The 23007-nt window shown below is 40.1% G+C and overlaps 1 protein-coding gene and 1 non-coding gene across 2 annotated transcripts in view; both read right to left on the reverse strand.

Annotated features, from left to right (window-relative positions):
• RNF24 (ring finger protein 24) overlaps window positions 1–23007 on the reverse strand; it is a 79043-nt gene that overhangs the window by 5301 nt on the left and 50735 nt on the right. Inside the window, exons 2-4 of the mRNA XM_004697858.2 lie at window positions 15748–15897; window positions 6072–6114; window positions 4136–4177 (exon numbers count right to left, since the gene is read on the reverse strand). Coding sequence (XP_004697915.1) covers window positions 4136–4177; window positions 6072–6114; window positions 15748–15890 — 228 coding nt within the window. The 5' untranslated portion in view covers window positions 15891–15897. The remainder of the gene's footprint in view (window positions 1–4135; window positions 4178–6071; window positions 6115–15747; window positions 15898–23007) is intronic.
• On the reverse strand, window positions 15043–15106 carry LOC115871360. The gene has a single exon (XR_004047239.1). It is a non-coding gene; the product is annotated as a U7 small nuclear RNA (small nuclear RNA).

Raw genomic sequence — 23007 nt, forward strand, 5'->3', positions numbered from 1 at the left:
ATTGATGTAGCATCTATTTTTAATAACTATAAAACTCATTGTTCAAGGACTACATAAGCCCAGTATCCCTCTACGACATTAGGGATAAGCGTTGAGCTGTAGTAGCAATACAAGCTATTCCATTCCTGAATTCGCTACATGGCCTTTCCTTCAAAGACTGCAGAATTCTCAAGGATGACTGCGAGGGAATTCAAGCAATACATTTTGGTACCAGAAGCGGGTCCGAAAATCACACACGGACTAGTCTCCATCCGTGGACTGGGCCCCCCATCTCCCGAAACCCTAAAGATCCCATTTCTTCACACCCATCCACCGCCGGGAGTAGTCGTTACCCGGCCGTAATCGAACCTCCTCAGAAGGCCCTACATTCGTCAGAGCTTCGCCGGCAGCCTCATCAGGAGGCCAAGAAGCCCAATGAGTCGGCTCGATCCTGGCCTGTGTGGCCTAGAAAGGCCTGTCCCATTCAGGCATTCCCAGTTTCCATCCTCCCCCTCTCGATTCGCTTTTCGACGCTGGCGTTCCTTGTCTTTCTAACGCCAAACTATCATATTCACCTCTCGCAGAAAATCCTGCTTACCAAGGCAGAGACAGGAACCCAGGGACAAAACTGCTTGTCAGGATCGCCTCACAGCGTACTCAGGTTTGACTTCACCTGAAGCGGCCACAGGACGTAACCAGTCCCGGCATGCCCTGCGCACGCACCGCCCCTCCCACCCAACCCCCTTCACGCCCTAACACGTGATCTTTTTTCCTCTATCCACGCCCACTTCCGCTCCTCCACTTTCCTTTAGGTCAGAGGAGGGGTCTGGTGGAGTTAAAGAGTAACGACTTCCTCCTTATCCCCGCCCCCGCCCCTCTACCCCCTGCTACAATGTCTTCCGGGTCACGAGCGTCCCAGAGCCTTCTGGGAAACCATCTCATTTCCTCCCCTCCCCCTCCTCTTACCCTCAACCAACCAGCCTCCCATCAGAGAGGGACATGCGCAGTGAGTGCCTCCCATCTCTTCTACCCGAACCCCCCCTCCCCCCCAAGCAGAGAGACCCCAGCAGCAGCAGCAGCTGATGATGAAGAGAGAGACAGTGGCAGAGGGGGGGGACCTTTTATTTCTATTTTTAAAGGGACAGGACACTAATTTTACCCCACTTCAACCTTGAATTGAGGGGGGGTGGGGGGAAGGCGACTGAGTTCCTTCCCCCACCCTCCAGCCCGGAGCCCTGTGAGGGGGATTGAGCCTGAGAGAGAAGGAGTTTCTTCTTCGAACACCCACCCCCCAATCCACGACTCCTACCCTCACCCCTCCACTCGCCTCCCTCCCGAGTCCCCTCCACCCTCCTCCTCTTCGGCTGTGAGAGGAGGAGAGAAAGAGACCCAAAGCCTCTTAGCAACACAGACCCTTTGCTGCTGCTGCTGGCTGCTGCTGCTACTGCAACAATATGTAATTCTATAGTGTGAAATATTTATTTCGAATGACAAATAGAGTAGAGTAAAGATGTCAATTCTCCCAATGAAATTTTGTCTTGAAGCATGGTGTAGCATGGGTAACAGTCTTCAAGCCGGGTAATCGTATGTGGGCATATCTGCATGTGGGTGGGCCTGCCTGGAGACTGATAGAGGAGCCATGTCTTGGTTCCTAAGACCATCGGAAATATGTGTTTTCCTATGGTCTTAGGCGACCCCTGTGAAAGGGTCGTTTGACCCTCAGGTTGAGAACCGCTGCTTTAAGCTATCTCTTGGAAAGACTCACAAGATCTAGCACTAGGTAGCCTGTATTCTCCCATCACAACTATTAGGTAGAGCTGAGTGGTGGCAACACCTTTACATGGGAGCTGCATGGCCTAGTTGGTCGCGGTTCACATAGCACCTTTCTGTCTTTATTGACACTGAGACTCCCTCAGTTGCCATTTATTATCCTGCTTGTACTAGTGCTCTGCTGTTTCTCTTAGACGAGAGAGAAGCACCTCTAAAATCTATGACTCTATTAAAATATGGGTGGAAAAGATAGAGAAGACTGTGGGTTTTGAGAAGATATTTCTTTAAAATTCTTGTCCTCTTTGATCAACTTCTGGCAATTCTTTTCCTCTTCTTTTCTACTCAGTGTGATTATTATGCATCCTTATAAGACTCAGTAAAGCACCCTGCATATACTTCCATGAGCAGTGTGGTGTGTTAGTCTATACACATGTAATATATGAGGAGGCTTCAAAAGGCTTTGAAAAAATGGAGTTTTCACACAAAATTTTGAAGCTGCCTTGTATATATCTATCATTTTGCAACTTATTTTGTTTAAGATCTTGCTTGAGATCTACCCAGGTTGATATACTTATAGACAGAGCATGCTTCTTAATTGTGGCTTTGGCATGATACTTCACTGTGTTAATCACTGTATTATGTTTTCTTTATTAACTTTTTATATTTAAGTAAATAAGTTTTCATTATGTTTTATTTATTCACTCCACCACTGGTGAGGATTTGGCTTGTCTCTTATTTTTCACTATTATAATTATAAACTGGCAACACTATCTATATTAAAATTCAACAAGTTTATTAAGTAACTAGCTATCAATCACTGTGGTTAGGAATGCACACACATAGAAAAAACTTAGCAAAATAGTTATGTGAGAAGAGGACTTAATGAAGTTGGGAGGGAGACCCATGCTGATATATAGAAATAACAAGGTTGGGTTTTCCTAGCTTTAGTCTGAAGTGTGTGTGTGTGTGTGTGTGTGTGTGTGTGTTTGTATACTCAACACAGCTAGAGTTGGTAGGTGCAGTTGTGATACTGTCTGATACATATTGATATGCAATGTAATATACTTATTCAGGATGAAAAATTCTAAACTAATTGGTCAAATCGTCAAGGAAGACTTGCTCCTAAAGAACCTTGCTAATTCATGTCAGAAGTTAATCTTGTCATCAGAAAGATTCCTAGCAGAAAAAGGGTCACTCTCTACTGCTTCATGCTTACCGTGACCACATGCCAAACTGAACTTTGGGCAAACAAGAAAGAATCAAACCATAATCGATGTTTGTTTAAACATGCAGTTTCAATATAAGGGTAGGTTTAAAGTGCTGCTACATCGTAACACACACAGCAACTCTGATGAAAAACAGGCAAAGAAGGCAAAAGAGGAGAAAAAGATACCAAGGAGTTTGTCAATAACAAACTAACTTAAAAAATTAACATAAATTATTATTTTTTATGTCTTACTCTGATTTATGTCTCCCTTCACCAATTTATAAATTCTCAAGGGTTCATGGGGGGGGGGGTGGGGAGAGAAGAAAAAATGAGCTGATACCAAGGGCTCAAGTAAAAAGAAAATGTTTGGAAAATGATGATGGCAACATATGTACAAATGTGCTTGACACAATGAATGTATGTATGGATTGTGATAAGAGCTGTACAAGCCCCCAATAAAATGATTTAAAAAAAGAAAAGAAATATATATCCTAAGCATTTGTAGTCAGAGGCAAAACTTACAAAGAGAAGAAATTCTTACAGATTACAGGATGGGGTCATAGGCTGGAGGGAACATGCGTACACACCCACACACACAATCACAAGCACATGTGTTTGTATTACGTTATGAAGCATAAGGACTACTCGTGAAGCAATCACTTGACCTAATAGAAAATGCCGAGAATTCACATCTCAACCTATGTGTTCTTCCTCTAATCCATCCTTCTGCCTCACCCAACACATTCAACGCCCTTAGGATATAACCACTACCTTGTTTGCACTGGTAAGAAGGGAACACTAGGAACATTTTCAAAAGTGAAATGAGTATAAATTCCTCTGAGCAGAAAATTCACTTATATTAGGGGCCTTCACAAAGTTCATGGAAATATGTAATTAGGATATATAATGGGATTTTTCCATGAACTTTTTGAAGTCTCCTTGTATCTATCTCCTCTTCCTATAGCATGGGCAGTAAACAGCATCTCTGCTGCTATGAAACCTTATACTTGGCCCCATCCCTATTAAAAATAGGTACTCTACATATCTGCTCTGTAATGACCTTCACACATTTGACTTTTATGTGATCTCATCCTCACATATTCTATGAAGGTTGGTATTTTTGATATTTGATTTAAAAAATTGTTGAAATGTAAGAGCATTTTCCTTCTATCAACTTACCTCATGCAAATTTAGTTCTTTTACTTTTTCTTTTAATATAACCTGCAAGACAAAAATACGTGTGATTTGGAAAGTTTCTCATAATCACAATATTTTTCTTTTGTGCACACAGCTCATTTTTGTTCATATTCAGTAGTGGAAAGAATCTCTATTATAGTTTGAGTGACAAAATATTCTCTTAAGGAAAAGAACAACAACATTTAAGCAATGATGTAATATCCTCCTGAGAAGTAATTTTCATATCTCTTTGATAATAGAAAAATGTGAGGAAAGGTGTTTCCATATGCCCATCTAGACTAAGTGAAACTAAACAAGGAAACCAAGTCAGTTGCCTCATGAGCCAGTAAATGGAGAACAGGTTGCTGGGCCTGATGGGTCAGTAATGGATTAAACATGAAAAGCACACTCCATCATGTGTTGTTGGTATGCATCACTGTGCTCAGTAGACGGCACTGTTGGCGGAGCACGGGATGGAACGGTCTGCTCCTGTACAGATTTACCCGTTCAGAAACCCCCTCTAGGGTGGCGGGTGATGAGCAGGGAGTGACTCACTGTCAGTGGGTTTGATCCTCAGTGAACTTTGGCTCTACCCAGAGTTATGGTAATAGGTTTAAAATCCATCCAGGTGCTGCCCTGGCATGGTTCTGTGAAAACTGGACATCAGTTACAACATTTCACTTGGTGATAAGTGACACTGTTTAAAAAGATTCCTTGCCCTGCCCCGAAGAATACACCTAAGTCAGTAGGGTTGTGTGTCATTTTGAAGCGAAAAATCAGGCAAGTGAAATTTGAAGGCAACCTCTAAAGTTTGGGAGTCTTACAGCCTGCTTCACGATCGGGGATCTTACCTGACATGATTTGGAGGGCAAATCACCTTTTCAGAAGTCATAATCAGAGGCGATCTTCCAGCTGCTTAGGGCTCTACTAAATTTCTAATTTGGTATAGTTCAAAGCTCATATTTACTATCTGTTTTCTGACTTGATTACCTCTCCTAGTCGGTGTTATCCTGAAAATGACTACCGAGACCAATTTTACTTTCTAGGTAGTCTACATAGAGTCATCTTGTAGGCAAGATTATGACTGAGACAAGAAAGAACAACAAAAAGATTCATTTAGGAAAAGGTAACATCCCACTCTGACTTGGAATCCTACATGAGACCTACAGGGAAGCAAGGGAGTGGGGGGGTTTTACTTGAGGACCCCATCAGTGTGCACAGCTAGGGAATTTGCTAATGAATTCAGATCTCTAAAAATATAAAAAGAGACATAATCTTGAAATTGTGACATGGACTATAATATCAGTGTCAGCAAGGTTAAAAATTCAAATAGGATGAAACGTTAAAAAAGAAAAAGATTTTAAAAGCTAAGGGCAGCAGAAATAACTTTATGTTTAGGGTCAAAAGGGAACCGAGGAACATGTTGGCCCACTGTTTGGTATTCATGGGGGACATACAGGAAGAAAGCACAAATTTTCCTTGGACTGCCATAAAAGCCAAGTTTATTAACTTAAAAAAGAAACCAGTGAAGGGAGAAGACAATGGGGTAAGTGTTAGCGGTGAGGCATGTAGGACCATGAGCTAGAGGAGCATTTCTTGTAATGGAAAAGGAAGTAAAAAATCCATTCAACGGGGTTTCTGAATGTCATGATAGCTTCAACGATTACAAGCTGCAGCGGCATTTTAGCAAATGTTGGCTAACATTTAAATGATATCACCTGACCTTTCTGAAGTTTCAAATAATACTTAAGAAGGGGCGTTTAAGAAAGTGAATCCGATCTGGCTTGTACTGCAAGCTGGAAAATGAAATTCTAAACTGAACATGAGTAAATCCTGCCCCAGTTTAATATCTGAACAGATATCTTTTTGCGGGATGGGGTGGGGCTGGGGGCAGAGGGAGACCCAACCACAGCCAAAGCTAATCTGAAGTATATCGTACCTGTTTGTAGGCATAAAATTCTTTGTGTGCTTGATGTCTTAGCCTAAAAGATAGAAATGAGCAATGAGATACCAAAATAACTTGAGAAATAACATACAGGGACGCTTCAAAAAGTCCATGGAAAAATTCCATGATATTTTAATTACATTTTCCCCACAAACTTGTTGATACTTCTGGATACCGAATGAGTTGTGGCTAGGGTTCATCTGAAATTGATCTTTATGTGAAATAGGGGCCAAGGTTCTTTTTACCTCTATACAGATTTTTATTTGACTTACCATCATTTATTGAAAAGACTTTCCTTTCTCTACTGTAATGCAGTAGCATGTACTTTATAAATCAGGTAAATTTGTTCTGTGGGGTCATTTCTAGTGTTTCTATTCTGTTCCTTTGATTATTTATCTACCCAGGTGTCAATGTGCAATAGGAAACTAACACCGATACAACATTAAGGAACTACAGACTGATGTTTCCCATTAATATCCCGCTCCCGCCTATGATCCGACCTTGCACTTCGTTGTTATGTCTCCTAAGTCTTCTCTACTCTGTTACAGTACAGGTCTTTCCTGTCTTTCAAGCCTGTGACATTTAACCATGGTCATTTAGGTACAGTTTCTCATTGCAAAGCTAATACTTCCTCTTCTGGACTATTTTGAGAGAGAGATGTTGAAACTATGGAAAAACCTTGTTTTTTCCTCAAGTTTTTAAAATTTCAATTTCTTATACATTTATTAATTGAAATGCTTATGGAAGGAGGGGGTCCCCGCTCCATGATCTCTTAAATTGTTAATTTCTATTAGGAGGGACTCGTGTTTATTTTGGTCTATGGCTTAGAATTCAAAATGATGATTATTTTGTTGCTTATAGATTTAGCTATGGCCTGTAGGCACTCCTAAATCCTTTCCAAAAGTCCCTCTTCTTTTCCAAGCATTTCCTTACTTATGGTCCACCTCAAGTTGTTCCAAGCTCATTGTTTTTCCCTGCCCCTGTCCTGAGACCAACCACTTCTAAGGAATCCTGGTTTTTTTTATTGGAGAAGAGTACTTAGAAACAAGAGCTGGGCATGAAGTGAAGTCTCCAGACATTGCTTTACTGTCATATGACTGAACAACGAATTTTGACACCTGGCAGTGTCAGTTCTCAAGCTTTGTTCTTCTTAATGACTCTCTTGGTTAATTTTGTTCCTCTGTATCCCCCTATACCTTTCATGAGCTTGTTGATTTCCACAGCAAAACAAAAACTTGGGATTTTGACTGAGATTGCATGGAATTTACACATCAAGTAAAAGAGAACTGAACTTTTTTACAAGATTGAGTTTTCTAATGCATAAACGTAGTGTAATTCTCTACTGAGAAAAAAAAATTAAAAAAAAATTCTCTACTGAGATGTGCTTTAATTTCTTTCTATATATTTTGCCATAGAGGTTTTAGTTATTTTTAATTAGATTTCTTCCTAGGTATCTGGTATTTTTTAATGATCCCTGTTGTTGCTGTGTGTTAGGCACTGGACAGCTAACTGCAAAGTCGGTGGGAAAAAGATGAGGTTGACTGCTCCCATAAAGATTGTCTTGAAATCCTATAGAGAGTCACTTTAAGTTGGAATCGATTCAATGGCAGTGCGTTTGGGTACTCTAAGTAATATTTAAATAATTTTAATATTCAAATGGTTCGTTTTTACAATAAGGAAAAAAATTTTTACTGACCCTGTATCAAGTGACTTTTTAAAGTTCAGTTAGTAATTCTAATTGTTTACCGATAGAATCTTTCAGATTTTTAAATGTATACAAACTTGTCTGAAAATGCGTCTAATTTTTGACTTTATAGCCTAAATATATTTCACACCTTTATTTCTTTGCTTTTATCATTTTACATTTTCACTCTCTTTTTTTTGCACTGGCATAACCTCCAGTACAGAGCTAAAGAGAAGGGGTGATAATATCAGTGCTCTTATCTCATTTCAATTCTAAGAGGAAAACTACCAGTAGTCACTATGGCCTATGAGGGTTTTTTTGGGTTCTTTGTGGATACCTTTAATCAGATAGAAGACATTCTATTCTTAGTTTCCCACATATTTTGTCCTCTTTTATTAATAATGTGGTATAATGTATGACTGATTTTTGAAGGTAAGCTTCATTCCTGGAACAAACCACACGAGGGTGTGGCGTACTGTCCTTTTTGGTACATTCTTGAATAGGATTTACTAATATTTTATTCATGAGAGACTGGCCTATCATTCCTTTTTTTTTCTTTAAAAAAAATATTGCTTTTGGTAACAGGTTCTATGCAGATTGGTTACATTCTTCACAATGTGTGAACACTGTCACTATTTTTGTTCTAGTTACTTCCTGTAATCTAGCTTCCCTACCCTCCCACCTCATTTACTTTCCCATCTTTGAAATAGATGTTGACAACTGGCCTCATTCGGATGATTTCACAAAGGAGTGCCCTATTCACAGGTAATATACCCTATTACCTGTGAGCCACTCTGTTATGTAGCTAACAGTGACCTCCGGAGATAGTTTCAATTTCTAATTTCTTTTCTTATAACACCCTTGTCAGGTTGGGTACCAAAGTTATGCTGGCCCCATCATTAGATGAGTTGATAAGTATTTTCTTGCCTTCCATAGAAAAAATCATGTAAAACTAATTTATTCTTTAAATGTTTGTTGGAATTCACTGGCGAGGTTGCCTGACTTCCAGTTTCTTTGTGGGAATATTTTAATAACACATCCAATTATCTTATTAGATGTATAATTATTCATGTTTGCTATTTATTCCACCAACTGTGTTCTTTTTTTTGGGGGGGTCAGTGAGTGAATGAGACAGTGAGTGAGTGAGTCAGTGAGACAGTGAGTGAGTGAGAGACAGTGAGTGAGTGAGAGTGAGACAGTGAGTGAGTGAGACAGTGAGTGAGTGAGAGACAGTGAGTGAGTGAGAGTGAGTCAGTGAGTGAGTGAGAGTGAGTCAGTGAGTGAGTGAGTGAGTGAGTGAGTGAGTCAGTGAGTGAGTGAGTGAGTGAGACAGTGAGTGAGAGTGAGTCAGTGAGTGACAGTGAGTGAGTGAGAGCGAGTCAGTGAGTGAGAGAGACAGTGAGTGAGTGAGAGTGAGTCAGCGAGTGAGTGAGTGAGACAGTGAGTGAGTGAATGAGTGAGACAGTGAGAGAGTGAGAGTGAGTCAGTGAGTCTATTCCATCAACTTTGATAAACCATATCTTGCGCAGGACTGGGTGCTTCACTCTGTGTGCACAGGGTCATTATGGGTTGGAACTGATTTGATGCCACCTAACAACAAACCGATTTCCTCCAGAAATCTTACTAACTTCAAATTTACTGGAATGAAGTTGTTCATAATATCCTCTTATAATCTTATAATATTGTAGTGATGTTCTCTTTGGCATTTCTGATATGACTAATTTATGTTTCCGCTCTCTTTTTCTTGATCGGTTTTCCTGGAATTCATCAACACTAGTAATCTTTCTAAAGAACCAGCTTTTTGGGCTCATGGATTTATCTGGTATACATTTATTTTCTATCATGGCTTATATGCTTAGCTTTAAAATTTCTTCTTCTTCCTATCCTTTGGGTTGAATTGGCTGGTTTTTTTGTTTTGAGCTTCATGAAAGAAAACCTTAAATCATTCATTTTCGGTCTTTCTTACATATGAATTTGTTTATTTCCTTCTGGCTAAAGGCTTATTCAACACCAACAGTACCTTCCTACTTTACTAAGGGGCTGACCATGTCCACGAACCAATCTGACTCTAAACTGAATTCAGTTGCTGATTCACCCCCAGCCTTAGCTTCCTTATCAGCCCCAGGAGTCACAGTGCTCTCTCTGTCTGTGCCTCCATCAGCCTCTTCTAGAGTAAGTCTTGCAGGTTGTTTGACCCCGAGATAATTAGTGGTTGATGTGCAAATCTGAACAGTTGTAATGCTTGGATTTCCTTGTAGCACATAGATATCATTCTATCACTGACAGCATTGTGCTTCAAGACAGATTTTTGAAACACCCTTTTTGATGAAGAAGGTGACACCATGCCCCTTGAGTCTGCCACTCCTGGCATCATAAACCATATGCTTTTCTGATTCAAACCAGTCCATTTCAGTTCACTAATACACCTGGATTACTGATCTTTATGTGTTCCAGCTCATTTCTGACAATTTTCTCAAGATTCATATTTTGTACATTCTAAGTTCCTATTATTAATAGATGCTTTCCAGTGGTTTATTTTCGTTTTGAGTCATGCCCCATCAGCAAATGAAGGTCAAGAAGGCTTTACTCCATCTACACCATGAAGGTCCGTTCTACTCTGAGAAGGCAGCATTTTCTCAGCTATATTTTGAGTGCCTTCCAACCTGATGGGGGTCATCATCTGGCACTATACAAAATGCTTAATAAATGTTGAGTGAACAACACTGAACAGTGCTGGAGAAAAGGATAAAGCCACATCATAGTTTGTGTCCCCTACAAATCTGTGGTCTCCCTTCTCAGGTTTTTCTCATTGCTCAGCATCCTAATCGTCCACACAGTGGTCACTTCAAACTTGCCACTATTTCCAAGCTTAATATCAATCTCTCCCCATTATTGTCAACTACATATTTTACTCTACAGAAAAAATGTGTTTTTTTCCCCAATGTCAGGTATGTAATTTTCCAGCTCCCAATGCACATACCTACACATGCATCGCCCTTTATCAAACCCAACCAAACCCACTGCCTTCTAACCCCACATAAGGTTTCTGAGACTGTAAATCTTTACAGGAGTGGAAAGCCTCATCTTTCTCCCTTGGAGTGGCTGGTGGGTTTGAACCTCAGATGTTGAGGTTGGCAGTCCAATGCCTAGTCCACAGCACCAGCAGGGCTCCTTAGTTACCTTTATCTCTGTTTTAGAAGAATGGGGAGAAAAATGAGGTTTTCTACTCCTATAAAGATTTAGTCTTGAAAACCCACAGGGGAAATTCTACTATCTGAAGAGTCAGAATCATTTCGATGACACTGAGTTTGATTTGAGTTTTATTCTTTATCTTTCTTGGATGTGTCCCTTCTTACCAATTTCTCCTTTACCCCCACTTCCAATCTAATCTTTTCTCAGGCCAGGACTCTTCTATGAAGAGGTGCTATTTCTTACTCCCATTTTCTCACTGGTTGGTCCAGCCTTGTCCTATTGGAGCCTGTCTTCCATCATCCTCTGCCTCCTGCTACTGAAACTGTCCTAACTAAGGCATCGACACGAACCTCACTGTTCCCTGCAACAGGCACTTCTCTATCCTTATTTTTCTGGGTCTCCTGGGGAGCAGCAGCTGACACAACTGCTTTCATCCATTGAACCCCTTTTTATGGGACTCCTCTCAAGCCTTTTCTCCTATTCCAGATTCTCTTCTAGGCTCTTTTTCAATATCAGTTTTCCCTAGAGTTTGTCCCAGATCCATTTGATTTCAATCTAATATTCTCCCTAAGGGATACTCTGGGCTGCAGTTACACCTAGTCATGTACAAACTATTTCTAGATCAGACTTTTTGTACATTGTAGACTCATATCTTCAACAAAACATCAAAACCTCTTTTTTTTCTTTCTCTTAATTAAAAAAAATCATTTTATTAGGGGCACATACAACTTTTATCACAATCCATACATACATCCATTGTGTCAAGCACATTTGTACATTCGCTGCCCTCATCATTCTCAAAACATTTGCTCTCCCTGGCATCAGCTCCTCATTTTCCCCTCCCTCTCCACTCTCCCCTCCCTCATGAACCCTTGATAGTTTATAAATTATTATTTTGTCATATCTTGCACTGTCCGATGTCTCCCTTCACCCACTTTTCTGTTGTCTGTCCCCCAAGGGAGGAGGTTATATGTAGATCCTTGTAATTGGTTTCCCCTTTATACCCCACCTTCCCTCCACCCTCCTGGTATCGCCATTCTCACCACTGGTCCTGAAGGGATCATCTGTCCTGGATTCCCTGTGTTTCCAGTTCCTATCTGTACCAGTGTACATCCCCTGGTCTAGCCAGATTTGTAAGGTAGAATTGGGGTCATGATGGGGGGTGGGGTGGGGGGGGGTGAGGAAGCATTCAGGAACAAAACATCTCTCTCACATAGGGAACTCAGTTTTGCCTTGTCTAAAATAGAATCCTGCATCCCTCCACCTTGAATTTGCCAATGCATTTCCTATCACTGTGAAGGAATTGCTACCTGGGCAATCCCAGCTGCCTAACCCAGAAGCTCAGGAAAGAGTCTAAATTCATCCTTCTCTTGTCTTTACACTCATCACCAATTTCTGTGCATTTTCCCTACCCTAATATTTGTCACAATCAAAACATACTCTCCTCTTTCATCTCAATCCACTGTCATTATCTTGGTTCAAGACCTTATAATTTCTATTAGGTAACCAATTAAAAATGTTCTCTACTTTTATTTATTTTAATCATAGCTGAGTTATAATTTATACATTTAAAAATCATGTCTACTTCTAAAAGGTTAGTAACAGAACAGCCATCTTCTGCTCTTCTTCAAAGAAAACCATTTTTCCCCCTTTTACCCATTTATTTTGCTATTTAGTTCCATGTCTCTAAATAACCTGCTTGTGTTGCTACATAACAACTTTTCAGTCTATGCATATTTATTTACTTGAACCTAGAAACCATTCACTTATTCACCTAATAAATATTTACTGAGTGCCTAATATTGTGCCAGGTACTGGGTGTTTGGGATACAGAAGAGAAAACAGATAAATGCCCATTTCAGGAAAGAGAAGAACAATAATCATAAATTAGAATATTATATGTTTGTTGTAGCATTCAACTGACTCCGGATAGTGTTGTGTAAAAGTCGGGTTGGTGGTGGGTGTCTTGCTGGACCTAAGGTGTTCTTCTCCTACAATTCTGACTGACGGAAGGTACTCAAACTCAAGCTCTCTGCCATTGAGCTGATTCTGATTCATGGTGACCCTACAGGACAGAGTAGAACTGCTCATTTGAGTTTCTGAAGCTGTAAATCTTTACAGGAGTAGAGAGCCTCATCTTTCTTCAGCTGAGGGGCTGGTGGTTTTGATCTGCTGACCTTGGGGTTAACAGCCCAATGTATAACCCACTAAGCCACCAAGAAGGTGCTATTTGTTGTTGTTAAGTGCTATTGAGTTGGTTCCAACTCATAGTGATCCTATGCACAACAGAACAAATCACTGCCCAGGTCCAATGTCATTGCACAGTTGTTGCTATGTTTGAGTCCAATGTTGCAATCACTGTGTCAGTCCATTCTGTTGAGTCCTTCTCTTTTTCGCTGACCCTCTACCAGCTATGATGTTCTCCTCTGGGGACTGGTCCCTCCTGATTGCATGCCCCAAATCTGTGAAAGAAGTCTTATAACCCTTGCTTCTCAGGAGTATTCTGGCCAGACTTTTGTCAAGACAGATTTCTTTGTTCTTCTGACACACATGGCATTTTCAATATTCTTCGCCAGCACCCTAATGCATCAATTTTGCGCTCTTCCTTATGCACTGTCCAGCTTTTATACGCATTTAAGGTGATTAAAAATACCATGATTTGGGTCAGGTGCACCTTAGTCCTCAAATTTTTGAGGCATATTTGTCCAACACAATACATTTGAAGGTGCTAGTAGGTTATATTTAAAAAATGGGTTTAGGTAATTTTGGAGGAACTGAACCCAGGGATCACCAAAGGGATTATAAATAATTTGTTAAATTCAAGCTTAACATTTGAAGGACTAAAGGGCACAAAGTAGAATCACCAGAAAAGGAAAGATCAAGGTTAAAACTTAAAAGATGTTGCCAATGATTGGGAAGAGAAGTATACAAATGTTTGAACACCGGCTTTTCTGATTATATATAATTGTATTTTAGTGTATTTTTTACTTTATTAGCTTGGGTGAGAAAATTAAGTCCAATGATAATGAATGAAAAGAATTATTATTATTTTATCTCAATACTTAAGCCTTATTTGCATATTAAAACAGAATTTAAAAAGTTTCATAATATGTTTCAAAATAATTAACTCAGAATCTCAATTGGTAAATTAATGTTCTTGGAAAAATAATTAAAACTTAAATCTTTGTTATAATAAAACACCATCACCACAAAGATGAAACAAAGCTATTGCAAGAATCATACATTCTAGGATTACATATCTTATGAATGTTAATCCTTCTTTCAGGTGACTGGTGGAAAGGTTGGTGGTTCAAACCCACGAGTGGCTCCGTGGAAGAAAGACCTGGCAATCTGCTCCCATCCAGCTTACTTTCAGACTAGGAGCCCAATGAGGGCGTTCTACTCTGTCATGTAGCAGAATCGACTTGATGGCACACATCAATCCTTAATGAGTATTTTCTCTTTATTATATTTTGCTATTATTTTTGTACTCTGTAAAAAATTTTGATTTAAAATATTAAATCCACACATTGAATACTATTTGTAGGGAAATGATCAAGAAATAAAGCAGGTCTGAAAACAGGAATTTGGTTTAATGCTTGAGGTCCTTCCTGCTTATACCATGGTTGATCCCCTATTTTAAAAAGAAATGTTGAATATTTATAAAACAATGATTAAACTATGACTTTTGAAAAATGTACTTGAATCAAATTCATGAAAATATTCAGTCCCATGAAGACTGGATGGCACAAGGAGTTTGTGATTGGTTGCTAACCTAAAGGTTGGTGGATCAAACCCAGCCAGCTGCTCTATGGAAGAAAGGTCCAGAGGACAGCACGGGACCCTCTGGGGCAACGCTACCCCTGGAACACAGGGAGCTTCATGGATGCTAACTGCAACAAAGGGAAATGAGAAATTCTAGAAAAAAACAGATTTTTAAAAAACTTTCCCTGTTACTACTATAGTTGTATTAGTCTCAAATATTTTTTTTCTGAGCAAAATCTGAAAATCATAAGCAGCCAATATATCTATATAAGACTTTTGTGAGAATTTAGAAATGACTTTTCTTTTTTCTTTTTTGGTGGTGGGGAGGGCTTAAAAAAACAACAACCAGAAAACGTGCTAGACAAATTCTAAAAGAGCTGTAACACCAGAAAACACTTTTCTATGGTGAATACCAAATTATTTGTCAGAAAATCAGAAACCATGTGCTGTAGAGCTTGCGGATTTTTAGTGGTATTTGCATATAACCAATCACCTGAAAATCTGATCAATTTGACGAACTAATGGAAACTTAAAATCCTGAGATACCACCCCCCCAAAAAAAAACCCAAACCCCAAACAACCCCAAGCCACTGCCACTGAACTGTTGTCCAGCTCAGGCCAGAGCACCACCAGAACTCCTTCTTAAGAGACCAGGACATTGTTTAAAGGCTTGGTCTTTGTCTTTGGGACCTAATGACTTTAGCTAACACCTTCAAAACCAGGGACAGCAGTTAAATCAGTGGGAAAAGCAATGTTATAACCATTTGGACCAGGTGTTAATAATGTGGGAAAACTGTGGGCAAATGTCTCCTATGGAGTAAAATACTATCATTAGATGGGATTAACGATTAAATAAAGGTGTTTTACTCATTAGTATTTACCGAGAATTAAAACGCTAAGCTACCCCTTAATTTTAGAAATCGCACTCATGATTATACTTACAAACCTTTTGCTGAATCCAAGGGAAGATAATTGATTTTCTGACTGCTTAAAATATATTTGAAATAACAAATAATGGAAATCAATTACCTAATCAAGTAGCAACAGAAGAGTAAGCTCAGGATGAAGACAAATATAGCAGTGCCAAAAACCACAATATATATGTTGAGAGGCAGATTCTGGAATCCAATGTTGGGCATCCTGAAGTTGTAATGTGGGAAATCCGAGCTCATGGATGAACTGAGAGAGAAGAAAAAGAATGGAAAAAAGAATTAGGTATGATGACCAAAAACCAAAGTTGCATTACTTTTGTAATCAAATAGAAGTCAATGATTTCTTATAAGTTGAAACAAATGATTGACGAGAAACAAATATGATTGACGAAATATTAATATGCTTACCATTGATCACCTACAAATATTGAGGCTTACTTGGTACCTGGTACTAGCCCAAGGTTGGAAAGGCTACAGAAATAGCTCTGTAAGTTGTATTCATTCCCTAAAAGGTATTTTACTGAAATAATGACAGTAATCTATGACCATGGAAAATTCCAACTTCAAAGAAATGCGGTGTGTGTGTGTGTGTGTGTGTTGGCAATTCTTGATTTTTCAAACTTTTAAATTCTTAACTTAGCCTTTATCAGCAATAGTTTTTAAATGCCCCCCGCCCCCAAAAGAAGAAACTTAGAAATCTTACAAAGAGATAATTATTAAATCACTAGAGTTCTATGGTATAATGTTATGAGACCATGAAAATCTGTATTTTCAAAACATTTGAAATGTCAAGAAAAATATAAAGATATGATGACAAATTAAGTAGGATATAAATTGTATTTGAAATATGATTTCAATTTTGTAAAAAGTGAAACATGATGGTGTGTGCACATATGCGTATGTGTGTATTTGTACATATTAGGCATGTGTATGTATGATCTAAGGAGTTCTGGTGGGACCATGGTTGGGCACTTGGTTGCTAGCCAAAAGCTGGCAGTTCTAACCCATCAGTGCTGGGCAGGAAAAAGATGAGGTCGTCTGCTTCCATCATGATGATAGCCTTGGAAACCCTAAGGAGCAGTTCTCTGTGCTAAAAGGTTGCTGTAAGTCGGAATCAACTAAGTGGCAATGGGCTTATGTATGATCTATACAAACACAGATACATTTATATGTATACATGTAGAACCACAAAGAAAAAAGTTTGAAAAAGAGGTGTCGAAGGGATCAGGTATAAGGCATCATCAGAACAAAAAATCTTACCATAGTGAATGATGGGGGGGAGTGCGGAGTGGAGATCCAAAGCCCATTAGTAGGCCACTGGAGATCCCCTTGCAGAGGGGTCTCAGGGAGGAGATGAGCCAGTCAGGGTGCGATGTAACAATGATGAGAAATACAATCTTCCTCTAGTTCCTAAATGTTTCCTCCCCACTCCCACTACCATGACTTGAATTCGACCTTGCATGTCTGGCTAGACCAGAGGAGGTACACTGGTACAGCAACTGGAAATCCAGGGAATCCAGGGCGGATGAGCCCTACAGGACCAGTGGTGTGAGTGGCGAAACAGGGAGGGTAAAGGGAGAGTGGGTAGGAAAGAGGGAACCAATTACAAGGAACTATATGTGACCTCCTCCCTGGGGGACAGACAACAGAAAAGTGGGTGAAGGGAGACGTTGGACAGGGCAAGATATGACAAAATACCAATTTATGAACTATCAAGGGCTCATGAGGGAGGGGAAAAATGAGGACCTAATGTCGGGGATTTGAGTGGAGAGAAAATGTTTTGAGAATGATGTACAAATGCGCTTTACACAATTGATGTGTGTATGGATTGTGATAACAGTTGTATGAGCCGCTTTTAAAAAAAAAAAAAGAAAAAAAGAAAAAGAACACATCAAAATGTTAACAGTTGCTTGCAGCTGTCAATTTTATATATTTAATATTATTTTCAACAATTAAAATGGTAGTAAAAACAGTGAGCTTTTAAAATCTGTTAAACTGGAATCTTTTTTTCTGGGTACAGTACACTTTATTGATGGTACATGACAAGGTCGAGTTCTCTAAGCCCCTCCCCTACCTTCAGGGGGTCTGGATGGAATATTCTCAGTGTGTTGGGGGATTGAATTAGGGGCAAAGACTCCCCAGCAGTTGAGAGCCTCTCTTCCTCTAGTGCTGTTGCTGGGGCTGGTGATCCAGGGGGGCTCTTATTCCATGGAGGCCACGTGGACCATGAGGTCCACCACTCTGTTGCTGTAGCCAAATTCATTGTCATACCAGGAAATGAGCTTGACAAAGTGGTCGTTGAGGGCAATGCCAGCCCCAGCATCAAAGGTGGAAGAGTGGGGGTCACTGTTGAAGTCACAGGAGACAACTTGGTCCTCAATGTAGCCCAGGATGCCCTTTAGGGGACCATCGGCCACCTGCTTCACCACCTTCTTAATGTCATAGTACTTGGCAGCTTTCTCCACACAGCAGGTGAGCTCCACGATGGACACATTGGGGGGTGAGGACACGGAAGGCCATGCCAGTCAGTTTCCCATTCAGCTCTGGGATAACCTTGCCCACAGCCTAGGCAGCGCCAGTAAATGCGGGGATGATGTTCTGAGCAGCCCCACGGCCAACATGCCAGAGTTTCCCAGAGGGGCCATCTACGGTCTTCTGGGTGGCAGTGATGGCATGGACTGTGGTCATGAGCCCTTCCACGATGCCAAAATTGTCATGGATGACCTTGGCCAGGGGGGCTAAGCAGTTGGTTGTGCAGGAGGCATTGCTGACAATCTTAAGGGAGTTGTCATTACTTCTCGTGGTTCATGCCCATCGCAAACATGGGGGCGTTGGCAGAAGGGGCAGAGATGATCACCCTTTTGGCACTGCCCTTCAAGTGAGCCCCAGCCTTCTCTATGGTGGTGAAGACACCAGTGGACTCTACGATATACTCAGCACCAGCCTCAGCCCACTTGATGTTGGCGGGATCTCGCTCCTGGAAGATGGAGATGGCCTTCCCACTGACCATAAGCTTCCCATTCTCAGCCTTGACAGTGCCATTGAACTTGCCATGGGTGGAATCATACTGGAACATGTAGACCATGTAGTTCAGATCAATGAAGGGGTCACTGATGGCAACAATAACCACTTTGCCAGAATTGAAATCAGCCCTGGTGACCAGGTGCCCACAATGCTGCCAAATCCGTTCACTCCGACCAACCTTCACCATCGTGTCTCCGGGATGCGGCTGGGACTGCACGGGAATGGGAGAGGCGGCTGTCTATCACACGAGGAAGAGCAGAGAGCCTGGAGTCTGTTTTAAGTGTTTTACTGGCATTATTTTATTTAAGCCTCATATTTAACTTCTACAACTTTCCCCCATTTTGTAGAAAAGGAAACCCAAGCTTACAGAGATACTTGCCTAGCCGAGTATGTATGAGAGCTGGGCTTGTAACAAATTCAATGCCAGTGTGCTCAGTCTGTATGTTCTAATCCATGGTAATTGAGTAAGGAGCCCTAGTGGTATTGTTGGTTAAGCACTTAACTACTAACTGCCAAGTCTGTAGTTCGCATCCACCAGTCACTCCACAGAAGGAAGATGAGTCTGTCTGCTCCCATAAAAATTTAAAAGTCTTGGAAATCCTAAGGAACAGTTCTCCTCTGTCCTATAGGGTCACTAAGTGTTGGAAGAAACTCGGTGGCAGTTAAGTTTTTTAAGAATTGTGCTACAGAGTAGAACTGCGTGCCATTTGGTTTCTCTGACTGTAATCTTTCTGGAAGCAGATCTCCCGTGTTTCTTCTGCAATGCTGCAGTGTGGGTTTGAACTGCCAACCTTTTGATTAGTAGCCAAGTGAAAACTGCACCATCCAGGGACCCTTTAATTGTGCTACTGCCTTTCGGATTACTTTTATAATCAGAAAGCAGCAAATGTTGTTTAAATATTAAAAAAGGTTCTATCTAGTGTTATTACCCCCACCCTGGTAATTAAAATTTCAGGAACTGAAGTTGCTTCCCTCTTTAAACTCACTGCCAACGGATTCACTTTCGACTTCTAAAACTATAAATCTTTATGGGAGCAGGTAGCCTCATCTTTCTCCTGCAGAGCAGCTGGGGGGCCTGCACCACCCACTTCATGGTTAGCAACCCAAGGCTCAACCCACAGCGCCACCACCGCACCTGCTCCCTTCTTGAGGTAACACAATATAAAGAATGATTAGCTGGGAGAAGAGAGATATCGCTCATCACATCTTCTTGCCAGAGAAAGTGCCTTGTCATTTTGATTTCTTACAAAATAAAGAGCTCCAACTAGGCCTGTTTCCCAGGGTCACAGATAGACAACTGAGTTAAAACTACGACCAGTGTCAAGACCAAACTAAATTAAACCCACCAAACAATATGACCCCTCTGCATTCATTTATGCCTGGTCAATGAAAAATATGTTCACAGATCTTTAAGGTCCTTGCTGATTCCCACAGGAGTGTGTTTACACTGTAAACACCACCCAGATGCTTAATTAGCTGGATCTGAGACCTAAGCCACCTTATTACTCCAATTTCCAGCCTCTAAAACCAAATAACGGCATAGAACAGCCTCATCCCATGGAGACTCCCCTCAAAACTTAAGCACCTTTGAGATTTGGCCATTTTCTAGGCTGGTTCTGATACAGCATGTGCTTTTACTCAGGATTAGATAGAAAATCAGAAAGCTGCTTTACACAATTGATATATGTATGGATTGTGATAAGAGTTGTATGAGCCCCTAATAAAATGATTAAAAAGAAAAAGATCAGAAAGGATGAAGAAAAACTCAATCAAGATAGATCATATCTTGGTCCCCAAACAAACCTAAAGAAACTGAAAAACTGAAGTCACACAGAGTGTGCAAACTATCCATATACACAATGGATAGGAACAGAAAGTTAACCAGCAACAAAGGCTCCAAACACCTGGAAACAAAGTAACTCAGTTCTAAAGAACTCATGTGTGGAAAACGAGGTCTCAAGAAAAATGAAAACACAACATTGAATTGATTCAAAGTGAAAAAAAGAGCCAACCGATTACAATCTGTGGCACACAGTTCTGAGAGGGAAATTCAGTATTAAATGTACACACACTTAAAAAAAAAAATCCCAATAATTTAAGTTGCTTCTTCAAAAATCTAGGAAAAGAACAAAATAAACTCAAGTAGAGGAATAGAACTAAGAGCAAAACTCCAATGAAATTGAAAACACAAAAATGATAGAGAAATAAAGGATGAATTGTTTTTTTAAAGAGATCCTTAAGACTGACATACTTCTAGCAAAACTAATAAAGGCACACATCACTAATTTAAAGAATTTAAAGGATTTAACATAGAAACAAGACAACTTACCCTGTTTCCCCAAAAATAAGAGTGTCTTATATTAATTTTTGCTCCCAAAGATGCGCTAGGTCTTATTTTCAGGGGATATCTTATTTTTCCATGAATAAGAATACGGTACACAGTTATTGTTGAACCAAAAAAGGAAATTTATTACCTGTATATGGTACGGTAGTAGTTGTCATCACAAACCAGCATAACCAGACAAACCATGAATCCTACAGTATCAAGAATTTCTTCTTACTACCATTATTTCCATGTACAACAATCTATGGTACTTTTAGTCATAATCTATGGTATATTTACTCACACTTCCTGTCTGCTCTGGCTGCGCTGTGGCCTACAGTGAGCTGCATGGAGGTGCCCGCCACTACGGTCCAGAGTCCAGAGTTACGGTAGTTTTGGGAGGACTTATTATCAGGGAGGCCTTATGTTTGGGGAGGTCTTATTTTCAGGGGATGCCTTATATTTCAGCAAGAGGCAAAACTTTAAGTAGGTCTTATTCTCAGGGGATGTCTTACCTTTGGGGAAACACGGTATGTGTATGCAACATAAATAAGACCAATTATTCAAAGAACGACCTACCACAACTCACCCAATATGAAATAATTTGAATAGCTCTATAACTATTAAGGAAAAAGAATCTGAAATTTTTAAATTCTCTAAACAGGAAACTCTATGTTAGATGATTGCACTAGAGAATCCGACGAAATTTTACAGAACAAACACCAACTCTAGACAACTTCTTGCAGAAAATAGATGTAGGCGTATACTCCCCAAATAATTTTTTTGAAGCTGGTATCACCCAGATTATCAAAACTAAATAAAGACAGAGTTCATGAATAGATACAAAATTTTCCCACAAAATATTCTTATGTAGATGTATTAGTCTATGTACTTTAGAGAAACAAATCCACAGAAACTCATGTATAAGAGAGAGTTTTATATAAAGGTTAAGTGTGCATCAAGAAAACATCCTAACCCAGTGCTACCAAAATCCCCAAGTCCAACATTAACCCATTAACCCATATGTCCAACACCAGTCCACAAAGTCCTCCTCCATCTCACAAAACACATGCAGTGATGCCGACTGCTGGAGGAAAGCTGAGTCAGTGAATGTGTAAGCATCTCAGCACTGGCAGGGGTATCCGGGTAGGTCCATGTGGCTTCTCCTTGGGGATGTCTTGCAGGAAGTCAGCCTTGCAAGCTGAAGGAGGGAACTGATAAGGCAGCTGCACCTTGGTGCCACCATCACAAAGCAAGAGACTGGAGAACTTGAAAGGCGAGGCTCATCGAGCCATTTATCCCTCCGCCTCTCAATTAACCCCACTGTGTTTATCGGTCAGGTTGGCAAAATAAACTAACTACCTCAGTAGAATTCAGCAATATATAAAAAGTGAGCTTTATTTAAAATATGCAAGGTGCTTCAACATGACCAAGTGACCAAGGTGCTTCAACATGACCAAGGTAGCTTTATTTAAAATATGCACGGTGCTTCAACATTTAAAAGTCAATTAATGTAATGGAACAAAAATCTAGCAAGAGGCTCCCACAGATATTCCACGAAGTCTCTATGAGCTGAAATCAACTTGAAGGCACTGAGCACTCCCACCAACATAATGGTACAAATCATTTACAATCACTTTGTATTATGCTATGTTATTCGTACTAAGCTTTATGTGTTTGCTCTGCTTTTTAAACTTATTTTTGCTATGCAGGAAGGCTTACATTTTTATTCCGATGGTACCTTAGATTAATTTTCTACTGTTAAAAGTTTTATTGGCATATAATTCACAAATCATAGAATTCAATACAGTAGTTCAAATTAAGAAGAGTTGTACAATCATCACCACAATCAATTTTGGGAAATTTTCTTCATTCTTGTACTCATCATTATTATCTCCCCATTTCCCCCCAGCCTCCCCTGTCACACTCTCAAGAAGCCATTAATCCACAGTTACTGTCTCTATAGATTTACCTATCTTGGATTTCATATACAGAAAAACATTTGAAAAC

The sequence above is a fragment of the Echinops telfairi genome, unplaced genomic scaffold (genome assembly GCF_000313985.2).
Source record: "Echinops telfairi isolate 266 unplaced genomic scaffold, ASM31398v2 ScPeMD7_5592;HRSCAF=6446, whole genome shotgun sequence".
NCBI lineage: Eukaryota > Metazoa > Chordata > Mammalia > Afrosoricida > Tenrecidae > Echinops > Echinops telfairi.